The following is a 22,519-nucleotide window of genomic DNA, read 5'->3' as shown; positions in this document are numbered from 1 at the left end:
CGTCCCCTCGGCTCGGCCTCCGCGTGTCCCCAGGACGGGGACTGCACCGGCCACAGCCCGGCCCCTGGCCCCAAATAGCAGCTCCTGGAAACGCCGCAGGAAGTGGGGAGCAGGGCTGGACTGAGACCCTGGCCGGTGCTTTGGGGGGGGCCCCGTGCTGCGGGGAGGGGCAGGGGGCTCAGTAGGGGGCACTGTCCCCTTGGAATCAGTGATCACCTCAGTGCCGCAGTGTGGCAACAGGGGGCGCTGTCTTTTCCACCGGAATGAGGGGGCCCTAGGCAGTGTCGCTCTGCGGCTGTTCCCCAGCCGCCCCACCCCAGAGCCGGCTGCATCTCAGCCCCCGGTGGGACAGCCTGTGTGGCGTTATGTGTGGCTGGAGCTGTCAGCCCGGGCGGTGCAGAGCGGCTGGTCGCTGCAAGGCATGCTGGGAGCCCCGAGGCTGGACCGTGGTCAGCCTGGCTCTGAGCCCGCAGCGCTTGATGCCTCGGTGCTGGGGCGGGGCGGTGGCCGCGTCCCGCGGACAGCACTTCCTCTCGCTGCACCGAGAGCGGCCCCGGGGCCCCGGCTGCTGTCAGCAGAGAGCCAGGGCCGGGCGTGAGGGATGCAGCTCCCAGCCTCGGCCAGTTCAACCCAGTATGGAGTTAACTGGCCTTCTCCCGGTGCTGGGTGAGTGACCCCCCGACCCGGCTTCAGCCCCTGCCTCGTTCCCCCTTCCCCTCTGCCTCCATCCTTCTGCCCCTGCCTTGTTCCCCCTTCCCGTCTGCCCCCTCCTTCAGCCCCTGCCTCGTTCCCCCCTTCCCCTCTGCCCCCCTCCTTCAGCCCCTGCCTCATTCCCCCTTCCCCTCTGCCCCCCTCCTTCTGCCTCTGCCTCGTTCCCCCCTTCCCCTCTGCCTCCATCCTTCTGCCCCTGCCTCGTTCCCCCTTCCCGTCTGCCCCCTCCTTCAGCCCCTGCCTTGTTCCCCCCTTCCCCTCTGCCTCCGTCCTTCTGCCCCTGCCTCGTTCCCCCTTCCCGTCTGCCCCCTCCTTCAGCCCCTGCCTTGTTCCCCCTTCCCCTCTGCCCCCTCCTTCAGCCCCTGCCTCATTCCCCCTTCCCCTCTGCCCCCTCCTTCAGCCCCTGTCTTGTTCCCCCTTCCCCTCTGCCCCCCTCCTTCAGCCCCTGCCTCGTTCCCCCTTCCCTTCTGCCCCCCCTCCTTCAGCCCCTGCCTCATTCACTCTCTGCTCTTTGTCGCACTCTACAATTTGTTTCTGTCTTTCTCCTCCTTCACCCACTTTCATTCTCTCTCCATCTCTTCCTCCCACTCACACCCCTCACCCCTCTCCCTACCCCGGCCTGTTCACTCTTGTCTCCTTCTTCCTTCCGCTCTGGTTCCATCCCCCAAACCAGGATACACTTCAGTGAGGGCTGTAAAATGACTCCGTTTCCAGCGAGTCTTTGCACCTTAAGCATGGCTGATAAGACGCTGTGGTTTGGCTTGACCGGATTGTGTCCACAAAACAATAAATAAATCCCACGCGACCTCCGCAGTCCTCCTCTTTCCTGTCTACCCCCTCTGTGTCTGTTCTTTCTCTCGTCACCTTTGTTACCAGTTTTGTCTGTTACTTTGGGGTACACTCATTTATTAGGGTTACTTTTTTTGGGGGGGGAGTTCTGTATTTCTATACAAAGCTCTACTTCTCCCTGCTGCAAGTCCCCTCCCAATGGAGCCATCCTGCAGGACCTAGGTTCCCCAGGGCTGGGTTCTTCCAGCCCCAGAATCAGATGAACACACACACACACACACACACACACACACACACACACACTCTAACAGAGCGCATCTGAGAGGACCGGGTTAATCAGCACTCCCGAACTGATCCCTTATATGTCCCTGGACTCAGCAGGCTGGGTCGAGCAGCGCTTCCAAGCTGCCACCCTCATACGTCCCAGGGTCAGCACGTCCCTATCCCCACTTTCATGTTACAATCGTTCTGGCAGGAACCCACTTGATGAGCAAACCCCCCAGGATTTGTGGGCGCTGCAGGGATCTTTCAGCTTAGGTACGAGGAGCGTTGCTGCAGAGCAAATGAGGAAACCAAAAAAAAAAAGCCACCCACGAGGGGAGAGAGAGACAGAAAGAGAGAGAAGCAACCAGCTTAATCATGAGAGTTATTTACTGCCAGGTAATAACCATCGGGGAGCCAAACAAACAAAACCGGGATAATATTAAATCTAACTTAAACTTGATTATAAAAATCATGTTTAGAAAACTATAACTGATCACACAAGTCAGGGTCAGAAGGCTACACCTCGAGAGAGAGAGAGAGAGAGAGCTGGGTTCTCACCACTCCATGAAGCTGGAATCGATCGGGGGTCCCAGGTGTTGGTGGTAGCTGAGGGTCCGGAGTGCTGGAGACCGGCAGAGCCCCCAGCACGATCAGTCCGGAGAAGATGAAGTCCCAGTGGAACTGCTGCAGAGTTTGGATCCAGGCATCAGAACACTTACTTGAACGTGGGTAGGGGGGTTTCTAGGGAAAGAACAGTGGTTCAAGGGAGAAGACTAGATTTGTTTGTGTGTAAACTCATGGCTCAAGGGAGGATACCAAAGGTGTTTTGTTCAGGCTAGACCATGGGAGCTGATCATTCCTGGCTATGGGCGGTGTTCCTCGGAGGGAGCTCACAATGCAATTAGGGAGCTTTGCTATTTTGGATACCAATAAAGGATTTATTACTAGAATTGGTCTGATAACTACTGAGCTGGGTGTGTGCAGACATGGGTCCATTAACATCTGGAGCAGAGATCCCCCATCATGCAGTGCGCTTCCCTGGTTTTCTGGTCCCAGCGTTCAGTGCGGTTCTTGCCTTGGAATCTCTGTTCTCCATTCTGTAGGCTAATGGAGATGCCTCCTTGTCCCATCTTCGACACAAATGAGCCTAGGGGAGATTCCTTAATACTGTCACCCTTTCCCCAGGGGTTTAGGTGTGTCTCCCACTGACTTTTCATTGCTTTTTGTAAGCCTTTCTTCTGATGCACATTTGGTTCAAGCAGAGGGTGGGGGGTGGTCGTTCGTGTGTCAGACAGGCTGGGAACTGCGCCCCGGTTCCCCAAGAACACAGAGCTGCTAGGTAACACCTTCTGCACCCCTCCTTCGGCAGCTGTTTGATTCCCTCTTGTGTCTGTTCTTTCTCCCCTGTTCACCTTCTGCTTCCCTCCTTCGGCCCCTATCTCATTCCCTCTCTCCCTCCGTCAGCTCTCCGCACCTCGGATGCCTGGGTTCCTCAGAGATTAAGAGGACCGGAGCCTGTTTTCAGCATGTTCAATTCCACACAGGCAGACTCTGTGGTGCCCCTCACACCCACCTGGGTCCCCCTCCCCAGGGCTTTTCCCTGCTCCCCAAAGGCAGTGGCCCCTTCCTTGAGCTCATGGGGGCTGGCACCCCCTTCTGCAGTTGGTTATTCTCCACTGGGTGAGGCCCTGCCTCAGTTTCCCCATTGCCCTGCAGCACAGTGTGTGCTGCTGTGCAGGGAGCTGCAGCACGGAGCCTAAGTGCGTTGTTTGATGGGGAGTTTCTTAGAGCAACAGGCCCCGTCAGGCCAGGCGCTGCCCAGACCCCGGCCAATATCAGGGCCCCTGTTGTGCCAGGTGCTGCACAGACACAGATCAGGGCCCCCCTCCTGAATACACACACTGAAACTGACAAAAATTGTGTCAGTTTCACACAGCAGGTCTGGAGGCCCTGTCAGGCACCTGGCTCTTCCCCCAGAGCTCGGGGGCTCCAGGGCCGGCTGGTTCCCCGGCAGGACCTGGCCTGGCAGGGCTGCCCGGATCTGCAGGGCTGGGAGCCCAGGATCCCCTGCAGCCTGCCAGGAGCCCGGCCTGCGACCCCTGACAGGCTGTCGAACCTGAGACTTTCCCAGGACCAGCTCTTGTGGGACCAGAACCCAGGTGTCCTGACGTCCAGCCCCAGCCCCATCCACCGACACTCGTCTGTGTCCAGCCCTGGCCCCTTCTGCTGACCCTCCTCCGTGTCCAGCCCCAGCCCGTCCACCGACCTTCGTCCATAACCAGCCCCAGCCCATCCACCGACCTTCCTCCATATCCAGCCCCAGCCCCTTCCGCCGACCCTCCTCCATGTCCAGCCTCTGCCCATCCACCGACCTTCTTCCATATCCAGCCCCAGACCATCCGCCGACCCTCCGTGTCCAGCCCCAGCCCCATCCGCCAACCCGCCTCCATGTCCAGCCCCAGCCCCATTCACTGAATCAATCAATCTTTCTTTCTTTCCCCTCCTCCCCATAACATACCAGGATGGACTGTAAATCCGGTATCCAGAGTCCTATGCCCCACACCCCTCGATCCTGCCCCTTATTACCCATCCCACCCCAGAGCTCTCACCCCCCTCTTGTCTATTCTCTTACAGCCTGGCTGCAGATCTTCCCCCGGCTGGTGTCATCCGAGGGGACCGAGGAACCCAGTTCATCACCTGGTCTGTGCATGGGGGTCTGTGGGTGTCATTGTTGGACTGGCTGGGGGGGGGGAACAGGGCACGGGGCCTTTCCCCTTTAGGGGGTGTCATGGAGTCCCCAGGCGATGCTCTGGAACTGCTCCCTATGAAGCCAGTCAGGACTCTGGGGAAGTCTCCTCTCTGTGAGCAGACTGTCAGCAGGACACACAGCTCACACAGCTTCCACCTTCCTGGGTCTGACCTCGGAGCATTCAGCCTCCTCTGCCCCTCCGTGCGCTTCCCACAGCCAGTCCGCCCAGGCGGGGTCCTGGGGGGGCCAGAGGGTCCTGCCCCCCAACTCCGCAGTCAGACGTGATTTTCACCCAGCCAGTAAAACAGAAGGTTTATTAGACGATAGGAACATGGTCTAACACAGAGCTTGTAGGTGCAGAGAATAGGACCCCTCAGCTGGGTCCATTTTGGGGGGCAGTGAGCCAGAGAACCACGTCTGCACTTCACTCCATGTCTCCAGCCCCTCCTCCCCTGGGCTTTGTCCCTTTCCTGGGCCAGGAGGTCACCGGATCCCTTTGTTCTCCAACGCTTTAGCTCTCCCCTTGCAGGGGGGAAGGGCCCAGGCCACCAGTTGCCAGGAAACAGCGTGTCGGCCATTCTCTGCGTCCAGACCCCTGCACACACCTGCCCTCTAGGGCTCTGCAAGGATCACACACCCTTATCCCACCACCTAGATACTTAAGAACTGCACAGGGGAAACTGAGGTACCCACACACTATTCAGAGGAAACATTAAGAGCAGTCCCGCTTCGTCACATCGAGCACCAGCTCCAATATGACCCCATGGAGGGAACTGGCTGGCTGGGGGGGTGCCATCTCTTGTCCCCTCCCCCCATTTCTCATGTCTCTCTCTCGAGCTGTCTGTTCTGACCACAACCCCTGAGTCGGCTCCTTCTCTGGGACTCCCAGGTCGTGGAGTGGGGTGGGGTGCGGTGGGGTGCGGTGGGAGTTTGGGGGGTGGGGAGTGGGGGAGGGGGGCTGGGGCCCTCCCAGCAGAGCCAGGCCCGGGATGAGCAGACTCTCTCCTGAGGATGCTGGACACAGACAGACCCTGGGGGTCTCACCATCCCCCAGCCAGCAAACGGCTGGGACCCCTGTCCTGGGGGAGCCGTACCAGGACTGCAGGCTGTGGCACTAACTGGGTGGCGGCCTCTCGCCATTGGACCTGGCACCACCCGCAGGCCGTGAGTTCAAGGCCCATCCGGGAGGAAGGATCCCCTAGGAGCAGGGTAGGGGGCCAGGGCAGAGAGCTCAGACAGTGGGTGGAGATCCGAGGTGATCCTGCCAGCTGGACTTGAGGTGTCTGCCTTGGATTTACCTCCACCCACACCCGCTCTGTGCCCACAGATCTAACCCCACATGCCAGGCCCCCCCACCCCCACCCCCACCCCCCAGACTCCCCTGTTTCTGAGGAAACCTTACGGCCAACTCTGCGGCTGCACCCGCCGGGTCCCTGGTAGCTGACAGGATCCTCCGTCACCCTGACGTGCTCGGCCCCCCTGCAGGCCAGGCGGCTGGGATTCTGCTTCTTCTATCATATAATGTCCGTGTGTGATCTAAGGGCCACCCCTCAGGCCTCCCACAGATACCAGACCCCACAGCTCGGCCTGGAGCACTCCAGCACCTACACCTGCAAGTACTGGGCAGAGAAGGACAGCCAGGAGAGCCCATCCCCCGAGAGCCGCCCTGTCTCCATCACAGTGACCCGTGACGCCCCGTTCTCCTGGCATGTGGGGTGTGGGGGCTGGGAGGTCTCTGCTCGGGTCTCTCATGCCCACAAGCACCACCTGGTGCCCTAGATAAATGGTGGGGCTGCAGATGACAGACACCCCCCAAAACCCTCCCTTCCACCCCAGCCCCAGTGGCAGCAGGCAGTAATGCAGCCACATCCCCACCAGGACCCCCCAGTGGCAGCAGAAGGTATTGCAGGCCACAGCCCCTCCAGGGTCCCCCTAGTGGCAGCAGGCCGTACTGCAGCTCCCGGACATAGCGGGATATGTCGGGGTGGTGAGGGATGATCTCTTCTGTGAGTTACCTGCCGTGTGCTGTCTCCTAGGCTGGGGGAGCGCAGCGGGCAAGGAAATGTGGCTGGTTTTTATCAGTTTTCAGGATCTCACCAGCCCCTTTTTTCCTCCCCCAACTCTCTCCCCCTCTGCCTCTGTTCCAGACCCCCTGCGGCCCCCCACACTCTCTCTGGGCTCCCAGGACCCTGTGTATTACCAGGGGGAGCGTGTTAGCCTCACCTGCTCAGCTCCCAGCGGCAAGGCAGTGACGGGATACAGATTCTACAGGAGAAGAGGGGACCAGACCCCGGAGGAGCTCCAATCTCCCCCCAGAGCATCCCGGCTGGAGCTCAGGGCCGAGACGGGGAACCAGGGACCCTACACCTGCCAGTACTGGAGAAAGGAGTCTGGGCAGAAGATCCCATCCATGGAGAGTAACAAGGTCTATATAACGGTGCAGGGTGAGTGCCCTTTGGCCGGGTATATAAAGGGCTGTTTGTTACTCTTGCCCAGGGGAGATAGGGCTGGCGGGGCTGATCCCAGGGGAAGGAAGAGAGGGGGCCAGACCGGCTGAGCAAGGCTGATCTGGATTATGGTGGGGCCCAGTGATTATACCAGAAGGTGCCTCACGCCTGTCTTAGACCTGGGAACCGGGGCCTGGGCCCCACAGCCTGGGCCCCACAGCCTGCCCCAATGATCCCCAGGTTCCAAGGTCTCCCCCACAATTCACTTCTGAGCAACATTCAGCCCCCACCAGCTATTGCTCTCCACCAGCCCCTTAGCTCTGCATCCTGCTGCCCCCCAGCATGGCTGGCACTCACAGCCCAGTGGGATGCTGCATCCCAAGTGCAGTGACTGAGTGCTTATGTCAGGTACACGTGGGGGGCCGGGTGTGAATGGGGTTACGGGACGGTCAGTTGGAGGCACGGGGGGGGGGGGGGGGCAAGACTCACTGTGGGAGGGGGCAGCTCCCTCAATGGGGGGGGGCATTGGCTCTTCAGCTAGGTATTTCTCACTCCAAACTCTTCCTCATTTCCCCTCCCCCTGTCATCTCCTCTCTCCCTATCTCAGCCCCCCTGGTAGCCCCCACACTCTCCCTGCACCCCCCACACCCGTTCTATCTCCATGGGGAGCGTGTGACCCTCATGTGCTCAGCTCCAGGGGACAAGAGGCTGCAGGGATACAGGTTCTACGGGGAACAGGAGAGGTTGATCCATGAAGAGGTCCCCGCCCCAGATGGGGGTGCCAGGCTGGAGATCGTGGCCGAGATGGGGAAAGCCGGGGTGTATACCTGTGCGTACTGGACCCTGCGATCTGGGAGACATATTCTGTCAGAAGGAAGCCGGCTAGTGTCCCTGTCAGTGCAAGGTGAGGCCTCTTTCCCTGGGGGGGATGTAATGGGATATGGGGGGGATCCTCTCCCCTGGGGTCTCTCCCCACCTCCCTAGCCCTGGATCCCCCCATTCCCTACAAACCTCACCCCCAACTAGCCACCTGGCTCCCTCTGCCCCCCATATGCGTGGCAAGGTGTCCCCCTTTCCCCAAGGCAGCAGCCCCCCCAGCAGGAGCCACTTTCTCTGCTGGACCCTCTCTTTGTGCTTCCCTTCCTGGCAGAAGTGCTGCCTAGTGGTTAGACTGGGATCTGCTCCACTCTCGGCTGCATCACATCCCCCCCACCCCCCAGAATCGGGACAACGCCCCAATCTCCCGTGTCCAGTGCTGAGAGCTCTGAGGCTGGACGCTGAGGGCGAGGGATTGTTCCTCTCTCTTTCAGCCCCCCCGGCAGCCCCGTCCCTCTCCCTGAGCCCCCTGCACCCCATGTACCTCCCCAGGGAGTCCGTCATGCTCCCATGCTCCCCTCCGCGGGGGATGCCGGTGGCTGCCGGATTCCAGTTCTCCAGGGATGGGGGACGGAGGATCTCATCCGGAGGCAGCGATGCCCAAGCCCTGAGCATCACGAGGCTGGAGGACTCCGGATTGTAAACCTGTGCATACTGGATACGCTCGTCTGGGCGGGAGATCCAGTCCCCGGACAGTCGCCTCGTCTCCATCACTGTAACAGATGAGCTCCATGTCCCACTCCGACTCCTGGGACATGTGTTATGGGGAGATCCCCTTTCCAGCAGGGACGCCAGTTCCTCCAGCTCCTGGGAGGGATATTGACCCCCATACAGCCCCCTAGGGAGCCCCAGTGATCCAAAACTGAGCCGGGTTGGGGGTAGGAGCTCTGGGCCGGGAGTCAGAAGGGTCTCCGCATCTGCACAGGGAGCTCCCCAAACTAGTCCCTGGGGGAATTGAGCTGATGCTCTCAGAAACCCACCAGGCTGGATCGAAACATGGCCAGGGATGGAGAAGCCCCTGCGCCCCTCGATCAAACCCCAGCCCTAAAACCTGCACCTTGGTTCCACCCTAAACACGTGCCCCTTCGACCTCTCTTCCAGCCCCCCCGCCGGCTCCCACGCTCTGGCTGGATCCCCCGAACAACGTGTATCTCCCAGGGGAACGGGTCAACCTTAGCTGCTCAGCTCCCGGGGCCCAGGAAGTGACAGGCTACAGATTCTACAAGCGACAGCCAGAGCAGGGCTCTGAGGAGCTGCCAGCGTCCCGGGGGGGACCCCGGTGGGAGATCCGGGCTGCGGTGGGGGACGAAGGACCGTACACCTGCCGGTACTGGAGCAGGGGGCCCGGACGAGAGCTCCCCTCGGGGCTCAGCCAGCCCATCGCCATACGCGTGATGGGTGAGGCTCTCCTGCTGGGTGCCATCGGGGAGAGCGGGTGGTACCCAGGGTCTTCATGGGTCCCCCCTCGTGAGCTCTCCGTCTGTCCTTCCATCGGGCCATGGCTGATCCCCACAAATCAGTGGTGGGGCTGTAGCACCAGAGACCCCCCGTGAGCCACAGCCCTTCCTTCTCCCCCCTGCTCCGACGTGACAGGGTGGGCACCCAGCTCTCGCGAGCCCCCCCGTGGTTGGGTGTGTCTGTGCCCTTTCAGTTCTGGTAACCCCTTTCGGTGGCTCTCGGGAGGTGTTTTCAGCCACCCAGCCCTATGGCCACGGCATGCACACGGTCTGCATGTTTACCAGAACAGATCCCTTCCGGGGTCCACCGTCCACCAGGGCCTGTCTCCGTACCCGTCTGGTGGTGTCTCTCTAGCCCTCCCTGGGCTCAGTCTTTAAGTACTCCCAGCCCTGGTATGGGGCTGTAGCCCCAGGGCTTCCTCCCTGGAGACACGATCTTCCTGCGGCCCTCCGCAGGCTCATTCCCCACTCAGTCCCCGCAGCCAGCCAGGAGCTCCTTCTAGGGTTGCCAACTTTCTAATCGCATAAAACCGAAAACCCCTGCCCCACCCCCTGCCCCGCCCATTCTCCTAGGCCCCGCCCCCTGTTCGCTCCATCCCCCCCTCCCTCTGTCACTCGCTCTCCCCTACCCTCACTCACTTTCACCAGGCTGGGGTGGGAGTTGGGGTGCAGGAGGGAGGTGAGGGCTTGGGCTGGGGGTCTGGGCTCCGGGGCGGAGACAGGGATGAGGGGTTTGGGGGGCAGGAGGGGGCTCAGGGCTGGCGAGCAGGAGGGGGTGAGGGCTCGGGCTGGGGGTCTGGGCTCCGGGGCGGAGACAGGGATGAGGGGTTTGGGGGGCAGGAGGGGGCTCAGGGCTGGCGAGCAGGAGGGGGTGAGGGCTCGGGCTGGGGGTCTGGGCTCCGGGGCGGAGACAGGGATGAGGGGTTTGGGGGGCAGGAGGGGGCTCAGGACTGGCGAGCAGGAGGGGGTGAGGGCTCGGGCTGGGGGTCTGGGCTCTGGGGCGGAGACAGGGATGAGGGGTTTGGGGTGCAGGAGGGGGCTCAGGGCTGGCGAGCAGGAGGGGGTGAGGGCTCGGGCTGGGGGTCTGGGCTCTGGGGTGGAGACAGGGATGAGAGGTTTGGGGTGCAGGAGGAGGCTCAGGGCTGGGGCAGGGGTGCAGGAGGGGGTTTGGGGTCCCAGCGACAATTACCGTGGCTCCCAGGAAGCAGCCGCCAGGTCCCTGCAGCCCCTCGGCATATGAGCGGCCAGGGAGGCTCCATGTGCTGCCGCACGCCCACAGGCACCGCCCCCACAGCTCCCATTGGTCATGATTCCCGGCCAATGGGAGCTGCAGAGCCGGCATTCGGGTCGGTGGCAGCGCATGGAGCCACCCTGATCCAAAACTGAGCCGGGGTGGGGGTGGGAGCTCTGGGCCGGGAGTCAGAAGGCTCCCCACATCTGCAAAGGGAGCTCCCCAAACTAGTCTCTGGGGGACTAGAGCAGATGCCCTCAGAAACCCACCAGGCTGGATCGAAACATGGCCAGGGATGGAGAAGCCCCTGCGCCCCTCGATCAAACCCCAGCCCTAAAACCTGCACCTTGGTTCCACCCTAAACACGTGCCCCTTCGACCTCTCTTCCAGCCCCCCCGCCGGCTCCCACGCTCTGGCTGGATCCCCCGAACAACGTGTATCTCCCAGGGGAACGGGTCAACCTTGGCTGCTCGGCTCCCGGGGCCCAGGAAGTGACAGGCTACAGATTCTACAAGCGACAGCCAGAGCAGGGCTCTGAGGAGCTGCCAGCGTCCCGGGGGGGACCCCGGTGGGAGATCCTGGCTGCGGTGGGGGACGAAGGACCGTACACCTGCCGGTACTGGAGCAGGGGGCCCGGACGAGAGCTCCCCTCGGGGCTCAGCCAGCCCATCGCCATACGCGTGATGGGTGAGGCTCTCCTGCTGGGTGCCATCGGGGAGAGCGGGTGGTACCCAGGGTCTGCGTGGGTCCCCCCTCGTGAGCTCTCCGTCTGTCCTTCCATCGGGCCATGGCTGATCCCCACAAATCAGTGGTGGGGCTGTAGCACCAGAGACCCCCCGTGAGCCACAGCCCTTCCTTCTCCCCCCTGCTCCGACGTGACAGGGTGGGCACCCAGCTCTCGCGAGCCCCCCCGTGGTTGGGTGTGTCTGTGCCCTTTCAGTTCAGGTAACCCCTTTCGGTGGCTCTCGGGAGGTGTTTTCAGCCACCCAGCCCTATGGCCACGGCATGCACACGGTCTGCATGTTTACCAGAACAGATCCCTTCCGGGGTCCACCGTCCACCAGGGCCTGTCTCCGTACCCGTCTGGTGGTGTCTCTCTAGCCCTCCCTGGGCTCAGTCTTTAAGTACTCCCAGCCCTGGTATGGGGCTGTAGCCCCAGGGCTTCCTCCCTGGAGACACGATCTTCCTGTGGCCCTCCGCAGGCTCATTCCCCACTCAGTCCCCGCAGCCAGCCAGGAGCTCCTTCTAGGGTTGCCAACTTTCTAATCGCATAAAACCGAAAACCCCTGCCCCACCCCCTGCCCCGCCCATTCTCCTAGGCCCTGCCCCCTGTTCGCTCCATCCCCCCCTCCCTCTGTCACTCGCTCTCCCCTACCCTCACTCACTTTCACCAGGCTGGGGTGGGAGTCGGGATGCGGGAGGGAGGTGAGGGCTTGGGCTGGGGGTCTGGGCTCTGGGGCGGAGACAGGGATGAGGGGTTTGGGGTGCAGGAGGGGGCTCAGGGCTGGCGAGCAGGAGGGGGTGAGGGCTCGGGCTGGGGGTCTGGGCTCTGGGGTGGAGACAGGGATGAGAGGTTTGGGGTGCAGGAGAAGGCTCAGGGCTGGGGCAGGGGTGCAGGAGGGGGTTTGGGGTCCCAGCGACAATTACCGTGGCTCCCAGGAAGAGCCGCCAGGTCCCTGCAGCCCCTCGGCATATGAGCGGCCAGGGAGGCTCCATGTGCTGCCGCACGCCCACAGGCACCGCCCCCACAGCTCCCATTGGTCATGATTCCCGGCCAATGGGAGCTGCAGAGCCGGCATTCGGGTCGGTGGCAGCGCATGGAGCCACCCTGATCCAAAACTGAGCCGGGGTGGGGGTGGGAGCTCTGGGCCGGGAGTCAGAAGGCTCCCCGCATCTGCAAAGGGAGCTCCCCAAACTAGTCTCTGGGGGACTAGAGCAGATGCCCTCAGAAACCCACCAGGCTGGATCGAAACATGGCCAGGGATGGAGAAGCCCCTGCGCCCCTCGATCAAACCCCAGCCCTAAAACCTGCACCTTGGTTCCACCCTAAACACGTGCCCCTTCGACCTCTCTTCCAGCCCCCCCGCCGGCTCCCACGCTCTGGCTGGATCCCCCGAACAGCGTGTATCTCCCAGGGGAACGGGTCAACCTTGGCTGCTCAGCTCCCGGGGCCCAGGAAGTGACAGGCTACAGATTCTACAAGCGACAGCCAGAGCAGGGCTCTGAGGAGCTGCCAGCGTCCCGGGGGGGACCCCGGTGGGAGATCCTGGCTGCGGTGGGGGACGAAGGACCATACACCTGCCGGTACTGGAGCAGGGGGCCCGGAAGAGAGCTCCCCTCGGGGCTCAGCCAGCCCATCGCCATACGCGTGACGGGTGAGGCTCTCCTGCTGGGTGCCATCGGGAAGAGCAGGTGGTACCCAGGGTCTTTATGGGTCCCCCCTCGTGAGCTCTCCGTCTGTCCTTCCATCGGGCCATGGCTGATCCCCACAAATCAGTGGTGGGGCTGTAGCACCAGAGACCCCCCGTGAGCCACAGCCCTTCCTTCTCCCCCCTGCTCCGACGTGACAGGGTGGGCACCCAGCTCTCGCGAGCCCCCCCGTGGTTGGGTGTGTCTGTGCCCTTTCAGTTCTGGTAACCCCTTTCGGTGGCTCTCGGGAGGTGTTTTCAGCCACCCAGCCCTATGGCCACGGCATGCACACGGTCTGCATGTTTACCAGAACAGATCCCTTCCGGGGTCCACCGTCCACCAGGGCCTGTCTCCGTACCCGTCTGGTGGTGTCTCTCTAGCCCTCCCTGGGCTCAGTCTTTAAGTACTCCCAGCCCTGGTATGGGGCTGTAGCCCCAGGGCTTCCTCCCTGGAGACACGATCTTCCTGCGGCCCTCCGCAGGCTCATTCCCCACTCAGTCCCCGCAGCCAGCCAGGAGCTCCTTCTAGGGTTGCCAACTTTCTAATCGCATAAAACCGAAAACCCCTGCCCCACCCCCTGCCCCGCCCATTCTCCTAGGCCCCGCCCCCTGTTCGCTCCATCCCCCCCCTCCCTCTGTCACTCGCTCTCCCCTACCCTCACTCACTTTCACCAGGCTGGGGTGGGGGTTGGGGTGCGGGAGGGAGGTGAGGGCTTGGGCTGGGGGTCTGGGCTCTGGGGCGGAGACAGGGATGAGGGGTTTGGGGGGCAGGAGGGGGCTCAGGGCTGGCAAGCAGGAGGGGGTGAGGGCTCGGGCTGGGGGTCTGGGCTCCGCACCCCAACTCCTATCACCCCTGCACCCCGTGGCCCCTGCACACCTGTGTCCCTGCACACCGTCCCCCTGCGCCCCATACCCCATATCCCTGCACCTCTGTGCCCTGTGCCTCATCCCCCCTGCAACTCATCTCCGATCACCTCTACACCCCATACCCCAACACCAGTCACCCCTGCACCACATCCCCCGGTATCCCTGCACCTATTGCCCTGTGCCCCCTGGGTCCCTGCACCCCATCCCCCTGCACCCCTAAACACTGAACCCCAGAGAGGCTGGGATGAACCGCCCCCCTGCTGAGCTCCCCCGAGCCAGGTCTGGGGGGAAGGTGACCCCCATTGGGCTCCCAGGGGCTGGCTGAGCTCAGCTGGAAGCCTGACTCCTGTTCTGGGCACCAATGTTGGGAGATGCGGATCCCGGCTGGAGCTGGGATAGGGAAGGGCTGGGGGGACACCCAGGGGCACGGAGAGCCGGTCCCAGCAGAGGGGACTGGGGGAGCTGGGCTGGTTCACCCCAATTGCCGGTCGAGCGAGGTCTGATGGTGCTGTAACCATGGGGGGCGGGGGGGGAGAGCGAGCGATGGCGGCCAAAGGAGGCAAGAGAACAAAGGGGACGAGATGAGCCGGGCTGGGCTCGCTGGAGGCCAGCCATGGGGAGAAGGTTTCTGACCATTGAGGGTGGGATGCTCTAGACTGGCCTCCAGTAGGAGCAAGCAGGGCAAAGACCCACTGTCCTCAGCTCCCCCCCTGGGCTGCTCAGAGCCTGGGGCAGGAGGCCGAGATTGAGGTACGTTTTCCCCTCAGATCCCCCCAGGAAGCCCTCGGTGTCCCTGTCTCCGGACTATCTGGCCTATGTGGCTGGAGAACGGGTGGAAATTAACTGCTTGGCTCCCCCCGGTGCCTCCCCGGTGGAGTACGGGCTCTACAAGAATGGGGAGCCGGTAGGATCCCTGCTGGGAGACACTGGGACTTGGCTGACGGATCTTCAAGTCAATGGCACCAGAAACGCCACCCGCTCCTTCTCCTGCATCTACACGGAGCTGATCCAGGGGAGGGCAGTGCCCTCCTATGCCAGCGACCCCGTCTCCGTCTCCGTGTTCCTGGCGCTGGCCTCCCCGTCCCTCCGGCTCATCCCGTCCCTGCCGCTCTACATGACGGGGGAGACGGTGTCGGCCGAGTGCATCATCCCCAATGGGACCTATGTCCCCTCGGCCCACTGGGTGCTGCGAGACGGGAAGCCCCTTCCAGAACCGCCAGAGCCCCAGCTCCCCCTGAACGTCACCCCCAGCGACAGCGGGACCTACCGGTGTGGGTACAGCACAGAGCTCCATGGGCGCCACCTCCGCTCACCGCTCAGCAACCCGGTGCCACTGAGCGTGACTGGTACGGACCCCCACAGCGCCCGTTCTACATTATACTCAGCCCTCCCCCGCACCCTGCTGCCTTGCTGCCCATTATACAGTATAGCCGCCCCTCCCCCACCCCCACCCTCTGCTGCCCCCTAGTGACCATTATACAGTACAGCCGCCCCTTCCCCGCCCCACCCTCTGCTGCCCCCTAGTGCCCATGATACAGTATAGCTGCCCCTCCCCCTCCGCCACCCCCACCCTCTGCTGCCCCCTAGTGCCCATGGTACAGTATAGCCGCCCCTTCCCCGCCCCCGCCCTCTGCTGCCCCCTGGTACCCATTATACAGTATAGCCGCCCCTTCCCCGCCCCCGCCCTCTGCTGCCCCCTAGAGCCCATTATACAGTATAGCCGCCCCTTCCCCACCGCCACCCTCTGCTGCCCCCTGGTGACCATTATACAGTACAGCCGCCCCTTCCCCGCCCCCACCCTCTGCTGCCCCCTAGTGCCCATTACACAGTACAGCCGCCCCTCCCCCTCCGCCACCCCCACCCTCTGCTGCCCCCTAGTGCCCATGGTACAGTACAGCCGCCCCTTCCCCGCCCCCGCCCTCTGCTGCCCCCTAGTGCCCATGATACAGTATAGCCGCCCCTTCCCCACCCCACCCTCTGCTGCCCCCTAGTGCCCATTATACAGTATAGCTGCCCCTCCCCCTCCGCCACCCCCACCCTCTGCTGCCCCCTAGTGCCCATGGTACAGTACAGCCGCCCCGCCCCCCGCCCTCTGCTGCCCCCTAGTGCCCATGATACAGTATAGCCGCCCCTTCCCCACCCCCACCCTCTGCTGCCCCCTAGTGACCATTATACAGTACAGCCGCCCCTTCCCCACCCCCCCCCACTACCCCCCGTCCCCATTCCACAGTATAGCTGCCCCTTTCCCACACTCAGCACTGTGGTTTCTCTGTTGACCTCTCCCCTGTCCTGCTTCCCTCAGATCCCCCTCCCCAGCCAGAGCTGAGCATGGGTCCCCCGTCCGGAGTCGTGAGCGAAGGGCTCCCCCTGCTCATCACCTGCATGGCCCCCGGAAACACCAGTGAGAGGAGGTTTCACTTCTACAAGGACGGAGCTGAGATCGTCCCTGGGGACACAGGGTCTGAGATCAGCACCACAGAGCCCAGCACCGGCTCCATGAACTTCTCTGTGCTCAGCATCCCACGGGCTGGTCCCAATAACGCTGGGGAATTCAGCTGCGGGTACGAGGCGAACATGGGCGGGAGGTGGATCCCATCCCCCAGGAGCCAGGCTGTGAACGTCACCGTGACAAGTGAGGCCTGTAATCGCACCCCGCAATAACCCCTGGACCCCAACACCTGCTACCCCTCAGGGAGACCCTGGAGCCAAGACACTGCGTGTGTTAGCGGGGGGGGGGACAGAACCACATGCGGCCCCAAGGGTGCCGTACCTGAGCCTGACACCAGGTGGCAGCATTTCACCACGGGCGGTACCAAGAGCATCTGGCAGGCAAAAAATCCCTCCTTAAAGGGGAGGGCCCAGATTGTCCCCTGCCCTAGCTGGGGTCTGGAGCAGTTAGTGGGTCCCCAGACGCTGCCCCCCCCTTGTTCCTGGCTGTTAACTCATCCCCTCCTTTTACCAGCCTGGTCTCTGCCCATCCCCGTGGTGGCTGGGAGCGGTGGGGCTGCCATGGCTCTGGCTCTGCTGCTGCTGCTCGTCTGCCTCTGCAGGAAGAAGAAGGCAGGTGCGTGACGCGTAGGGTGGGGAATGGGACCCAGGCGTCCGGGACGGCAGCACAGGGCGTTCACCCCTAGGGGGCACCGCAGCTCTCCATGCCTGTGGGGGAATGGGACCCAGGCATCCGGGATGGCAGCACAGGGCGTTCACCCCTAGGGGGCACCGCAGCTCTCCATGCCTGTGGGGGAATGGGACCCAGGCGTCCGGGACGGCAGCACAGGGCATTCACCCCTAGGAGGCACCGCAGCTCTCCATGCCTGTGGGGGAATGGGACCCAGGCGTCCAGGATGGCAGCACAGGGCGTTCACCCCTAGGGGGCACCGCAGCTCTCCATGCCTGTGGGGGAATGGGACCCAGGCGTCCAGGATGGCAGCACAGGGCGTTCACCCCTAGGGGGCACCGCAGCTCTCCATGCCTGTGGGGGAATGGGACCCAGGCGTCCGGGACGGCAGCACAGGGCGTTCACCCCTAGGGGGCACCACAGCTCTCCATGCCTGTGGGGGAATGGGACCCAGGCGTCCGGGACGGCAGTGGTCTCACCTTGGGGGCGCCTTCAGCGCTCTCAGCCCCCACAAGGAGTGACGTGGGATAGCAAGAGCCAGTTGCAAAGGACTGTGGGTATCTGGCTAGAGCAGGACCGCCATGCAAGGAATCATGGATATTTGGGTACCACAGGACTCTGGTGCAAAGGACTGTGGGTAACTCAGCACAGCAGACTCCTGATGCAAAGGATTGTGAGTGATTTGGCTTTTGGGGGAGGGAATCCCAGGATGGGGCTGAGACCCAGCCAACTTCGGGTGGGGGCAGGATGGGGGAATGGGACCCAGGCAACCAAGAAGCAGGACAGTCACCTGACTCCTGGGGGAGCCATTCACCTCCCAGACCCGGGGGTGGAGAAACTGGGAGGGGGGATGGGACCCAGGCATCCGGGATGGCAGGGTGCTCCCCCTTAGGGGGCACTGCAGCTGGGGAGAGATGGGGACAAGAGACTCTGTGGAATCTGGCTTTAATTCAGTCTCTTTCCCTTCCTTCTCCAGCTACCCACCGGCTCTCCACGTAAGTTCCTCCGGGTCCCCAGGCCCCTCCGGGGGGCTGGGAGCCATTTGTCCCTGGAAGGGCAAATCTGTTCCAACAGGTCCCTCGATCCCCTGAGATAGAACTCAGGAGTCCTGGCTCCCCACCCCACCCCACCCCACCCCCGCCCCATAGGGCAAAATTCTCCAATTCCCCCCTATTTTCTCCTCCTGTGCCTCGCAGCCCCCTGGTGGTCACAGTGGGAATTGCAGCCACCACCCCCTGCACCCAGCTAATCCCAGCAGTGCCCCCCCTCCAGGCCAAGCTCCATATTGACCCCCACACACCCCCATTTCCCTTCCAGGTCCTACTGGAAGAGCCAGGAGCTGCGCCGGTCACGGATAATGAGACAGTATGTAAGGGTTACACAGCCTGGATGGGAGCTGGGTGTTGAACTCAAGTGATAGGGGCTCCGGTCCATGGATCCAGGTGGCCGGGGGTTCAATCTATGGGGGTACATGGCCCATAGAAAATAAAAGAGGGGATTTCTGTGGCTGGGACACTGTGAATGATAAGTGGGGGCTGGGGCCCATGTGGGGCATTGGATCTGGGGCGGGTTTTGTTCAATATCTTCATAAATGATCTGGAGGATGGTGTGGATTGCACCCTCAGCAAGTTTGCAGATGACACTAAACTGAGGGCAGAGGTAGATATGCTGGAGGGTAGGGATAGGATACAGAGGGCCCTAGACAAATTAGAGGATTGGGCCAAAAGAAATCTGATGAGGTTCAACAAGGACAAGTGCAGAGTCCTGCACTTAGGACGGAAGAATCCCATGCACCGCTACAGACTAGGGACCAAGTGGCTCAGCAGCAGTTCTGCAGAGAAGGACCTAGGGGTGACAGTGGATGAGAAGCTGGATATGAGTCAATAGTGTGCCCTTATTGCCAAGAAGGCCAATGGCATTTTGGGCTGTATAAGTAGGGGCTTTGCCAGCAGATCGAGGGATGTGATTGTTCCCCTCTATTCGACACTGAGGTGAGGCCTCATCTGGAGTACTGTGTCCAGTTTTGGGCCCCACACGACAAGAAGGATGTGGAAAAATTGGAAAACGTCCAGCAGAGGGCAACAAAAATGATTAGGGGACTGGAACATGTGGGATAGCTCAGTGGTTTGAGCATTGGCCTGCTAAACCCAGGGTTGTGAGTTAAATTTTTGATGGGGCCATTTAGGGATCTAGGGCAAAAATTGGGGACTGGTCCTGCTTTGAGCAGGGGGTTGGACTAAATGACCTCCTGAGGTCCCCTCCAACCCTGATATTCTATGATTCTATGACTTATGTGGAGAGGCTGAGGGAACTGGGATTGTTTAGTCTGCGGAAGAGAAGAATGAGGGGGGATTTGATAGCTGCTTTCAACTACCTGAGAGGGGGTTCCAAAGACGATGGATCGAGACTGTTCTCAGTAGTGGCAGGTGACGAACTAGGAGTAATGGTCTCAAGTTGCAGTGGGGGAGGTCTAGGTGGGATATTAGGAAACCCTATTTCACTAGGAGGGTGGTGAAGCACTGGAATGGGTTCCCTAGGGAGGTGGTGGAATCTCCTTCCTTAGAAGTTTTTAAGGTCAGGCTTGACAGAGCCCTGGCTGGGATGATTTAGTTGGGGATTGGTCCTGCTTTGAGCAGAAGGTTGGGACCTCCTGAGGTCCCTTCCAACCCTGAGATTCTAGGATTCTGTGGCTACAGACACCCAGGGGCTGATCTCAGTGGGGAACATCAAGGGGAGCAGGGATCATTTGGAGGGTGGGGGAGACCGGGGTGGATCTCAGGGGAAGATGGGGGGCAGGGAGACCAGGCTGGGGCAGAAGGGGGTCAAATAATGCACAGGACAAGAGGGAGGTCGGGGGGGAATCGGGGGGAGGATCAGGAAAAGAGAACGAAGGAGGGAACTGGAGTGTGACCAGAGGGAACGAGAGAAGGGAATGGAGCGAAGACAGGAGAAATCGATGGAGGAAATAGAGAGGAAAAGGAGGAGAGGAGGAAAAGGGGGAGGGAGGCAGGAGAGAGAATGAAGGAGACGGAGGAGGACAAAGAGGATGAATGGCTAGGAAAGGAGGAGAGAAGAGAAAGTAGTGACCCAGAATCCTTTGCAGCAGCATGGGGCATTGGGGGTCGTATGGGCTGACCTGTCCCCACCCCCATAGAGGACAGGGGCCCCCAGCAGCCTCCCGCCCCACTACTGACCCTCCGCTTCTGCCTTCGCAGGTCGACCGACATCTCCGGAGTCAATATATGTGAGTAACGACTGCCCCACCCCCACTGAGGGCAGCCCCCTCATCTCTGGGCCTGGTGCCAGGGCCTCGGGTGCCCGTCCCAGCATTGACGGGCACGGTGGGGGAGGGAGGGAGGCACCGTCAGCCTCTCCTTTAAGAGGAGAATTTCTGACAGCCACACCCTGGCTTCAGTGGGATATGATGTTGCCACCTAGAGGTGAAATGTGAGAACTGCACCCAGAGGGGGGAACATGGTGTCACATCCATGGGGAGACCCCAGGGTAAGGGGGGGACCAAGCTGGCTGGGCCAAGGGACCGATATGGGGGGGAGGGGAGAGACAGGGCCAAGACGCCGAGCCATGGGGCAGAGACGGAGCTGAGGGGCTGATATGGGGAGGCAGAGATGGGCCCAAGGGGGCGATATGGGGGTGGGCAGGGGGGAGCTCACTCTGATCCCCCCTTGTGGTTAGGTTTCCAGCAGACGACCAAGGGGGGCTGGCCCCAGGCAGCGTCCCAGGACTGGGGGCTGCTCCCCAAGCTCCCAGCAGAGGGGCCCAGGCCGGGGCGAGCGGCGGGGGGGGCAGCACCCCTTAAAGGCCAGAAGGAGGAAGACGACGCAGACTCCGGGGCTGAGTTTGAATTCCCAGTAAGGACCACCCCCCCCGCACCCCTCTGCCCAGCCCCCCACTCCCCGCTCCTTGTCCCATGGCACCCCTTGCCCAGACTCCCACACCCCAGCACCCCTCTCCTCAGCCCTGCTCCCTGCCCCATGGCATCCCCTGTCCAGCCCCGCACTCCCTGCCCGATGGCACACCCCTGCTCAGTGCCCCACACTCAGCCTGCTCACCACCACATAGCGCCCCCTGCCCACTGCCCCACCTCCAGCCATGCTCTCTGCCCCACAGCACCCCCCTGTCCAGCCCCCCACACCGCTCCCCACCACACAGCACTCCCTGCCCAGCCCCCACCACAGAGCGACCCCTGCCCAGGGCCCAACCCCCCACCCTGCTCCCCATCTCATGGTGCCCCATGCCCAGCCCCCCAACCCCTACCCCTCTCCCCATCCCACAATGCCTCTGGCCAGTCCCCACTCCCACCCCACAGCACTACCTGCTCAGCCTCCCACCCTGTCCCGCTCCCTGCCCCATTCCCCACCCCCTGGTGCCCCCTGCCCAGCCCCCCACCCCTGCCTCCCCCCACCGCACAGCGCCCCCTGGCTGCCATAACAGATCCACCTTCTCTCCACCCTTCCAGGACATCGATCCAACGTACACGCAACTCACGTTCTCCTGCTCCACCTTCCGCCAGGGCCAGGGGCTCTCGGCCTCCCTGGAGCACGTGTGCAGCACCCCTGACCTGTGACCACGGCACCCCCCAGCCCCGACCCCTGCCACTGGGGATTGCTCTCCAGCAACCTTCCTTCTGCACCCCACCGGCTGCAAGGGGCCTAGAGGTTACAGCAGCTGGGGGCCAGGACTCCTGGGTTCTATCCCCGGCTCTGCAAGGGGACTGGGGTCTAGTGATTAGAGCGGGGGGGGGGCTGGGAGTCAGGACTCCTGGGTTATATTCCCAGCTCAGGGAGTGGGGTCTAGTGGTTAGAGCAGGGCAGGTGGCAGGGCCAGGACTCCTGGGTTCTATTCCCAGCTTGGGGAGAGGGATCTAGTGGTGCGGGGGGGAGAGGGGAGACATCTGAACTGTTGGGGTCTCTTCATCCACCAAAGGGGGCATAAGTGGGTTGTTATCCCCACCCCCTGCCTTTCCTGGGGGAGCCGTTCACACCCCACAGGCCCCTTGTAACTGAGGAAGGAGCCCAGAGATCCAACGATGGTTCGGGAGCAGACTAAACGGCTACGGCACCAGCTGCCCCGGAAGCCGGCCTGGGGGGCCACTAATAAAAGTGTCTTTGCAATTTGATCTGGTTCCTTCCGCAGCTCAATGAAGGATGGGGGGGGCAGCGCACGGGGCGCACCCACCCCGTCCCGGCACTGGGGGATAGAGCTGCCTGCTTGCACTCCAGAGAGCAGGGGGTTGGGGCTGGGAGCCAGGATGCCTGGGTTGCATCCCTAGATTGGGGAGGGAAGCGGGGTCTGGTGGTTAGAGTGGCAGGGACTGGGAGGACTGGATGCCAGGACTCCTGGGTTCTCTCCCTGGCTCTGGGAGGGGAGTGGGGGCTGGTGATTAAAGGGGGGCCAGGTCTGGGAGCCAGGACGCCCCTGTTCCATCCTCAGCTGTGCCTCAGTTTCTCCCCTTACAGCACAAGGGGGAGCTGTGGGGTCTAACCCATCACTGGTGGTGGTGACCTCACTTCCTGTCCCAGTACCCACCTCCCTCCCCGCCCTGCCCTGGGGGACCTTGGAGTTTGCCCCCCTCCCCGCTATG

General features: G+C 62.3%; 1 protein-coding gene across 2 annotated transcripts; it reads left to right on the top strand.

Annotated features, from left to right (window-relative positions):
• Positions 1–530: 530 nt before the first annotated feature.
• Positions 531–21,720, top strand: LOC114020749 (Fc receptor-like protein 5). 2 transcript variants are annotated; one of them, XM_037877255.2, is made up of 15 exons: positions 531–666; positions 4,399–4,464; positions 6,661–6,957; positions 7,568–7,864; positions 8,938–9,234; positions 10,915–11,211; positions 12,603–12,899; positions 14,567–15,145; positions 16,102–16,431; positions 16,762–16,863; positions 17,894–17,912; positions 18,235–18,282; positions 20,133–20,161; positions 20,611–20,786; positions 21,395–21,720. In XM_037877255.2, exons 1-15 carry the CDS (start codon positions 636–638, stop codon positions 21,500–21,502), a joined length of 2,973 nt encoding a protein of 990 aa, XP_037733183.1. In that variant the 5' UTR covers positions 531–635; the 3' UTR covers positions 21,503–21,720. The 2 variants fall into 2 exon arrangements, with proteins under 2 accessions (XP_037733183.1, XP_043382763.1); XM_043526828.1 differs by lacking the exon at positions 18,235–18,282.
• The last annotated feature ends 799 nt before the right edge of the window (positions 21,721–22,519 follow it).

The sequence above is a fragment of the Chelonia mydas genome, chromosome 13, assembly GCF_015237465.2.
Source record: "Chelonia mydas isolate rCheMyd1 chromosome 13, rCheMyd1.pri.v2, whole genome shotgun sequence".
In the NCBI taxonomy this organism is placed as follows: Eukaryota; Metazoa; Chordata; order Testudines; family Cheloniidae; genus Chelonia; species Chelonia mydas.
The sequence above is the reverse complement of the archived record's forward strand: the minus strand, read 5'-3'. Positions and strand labels throughout refer to the sequence as shown.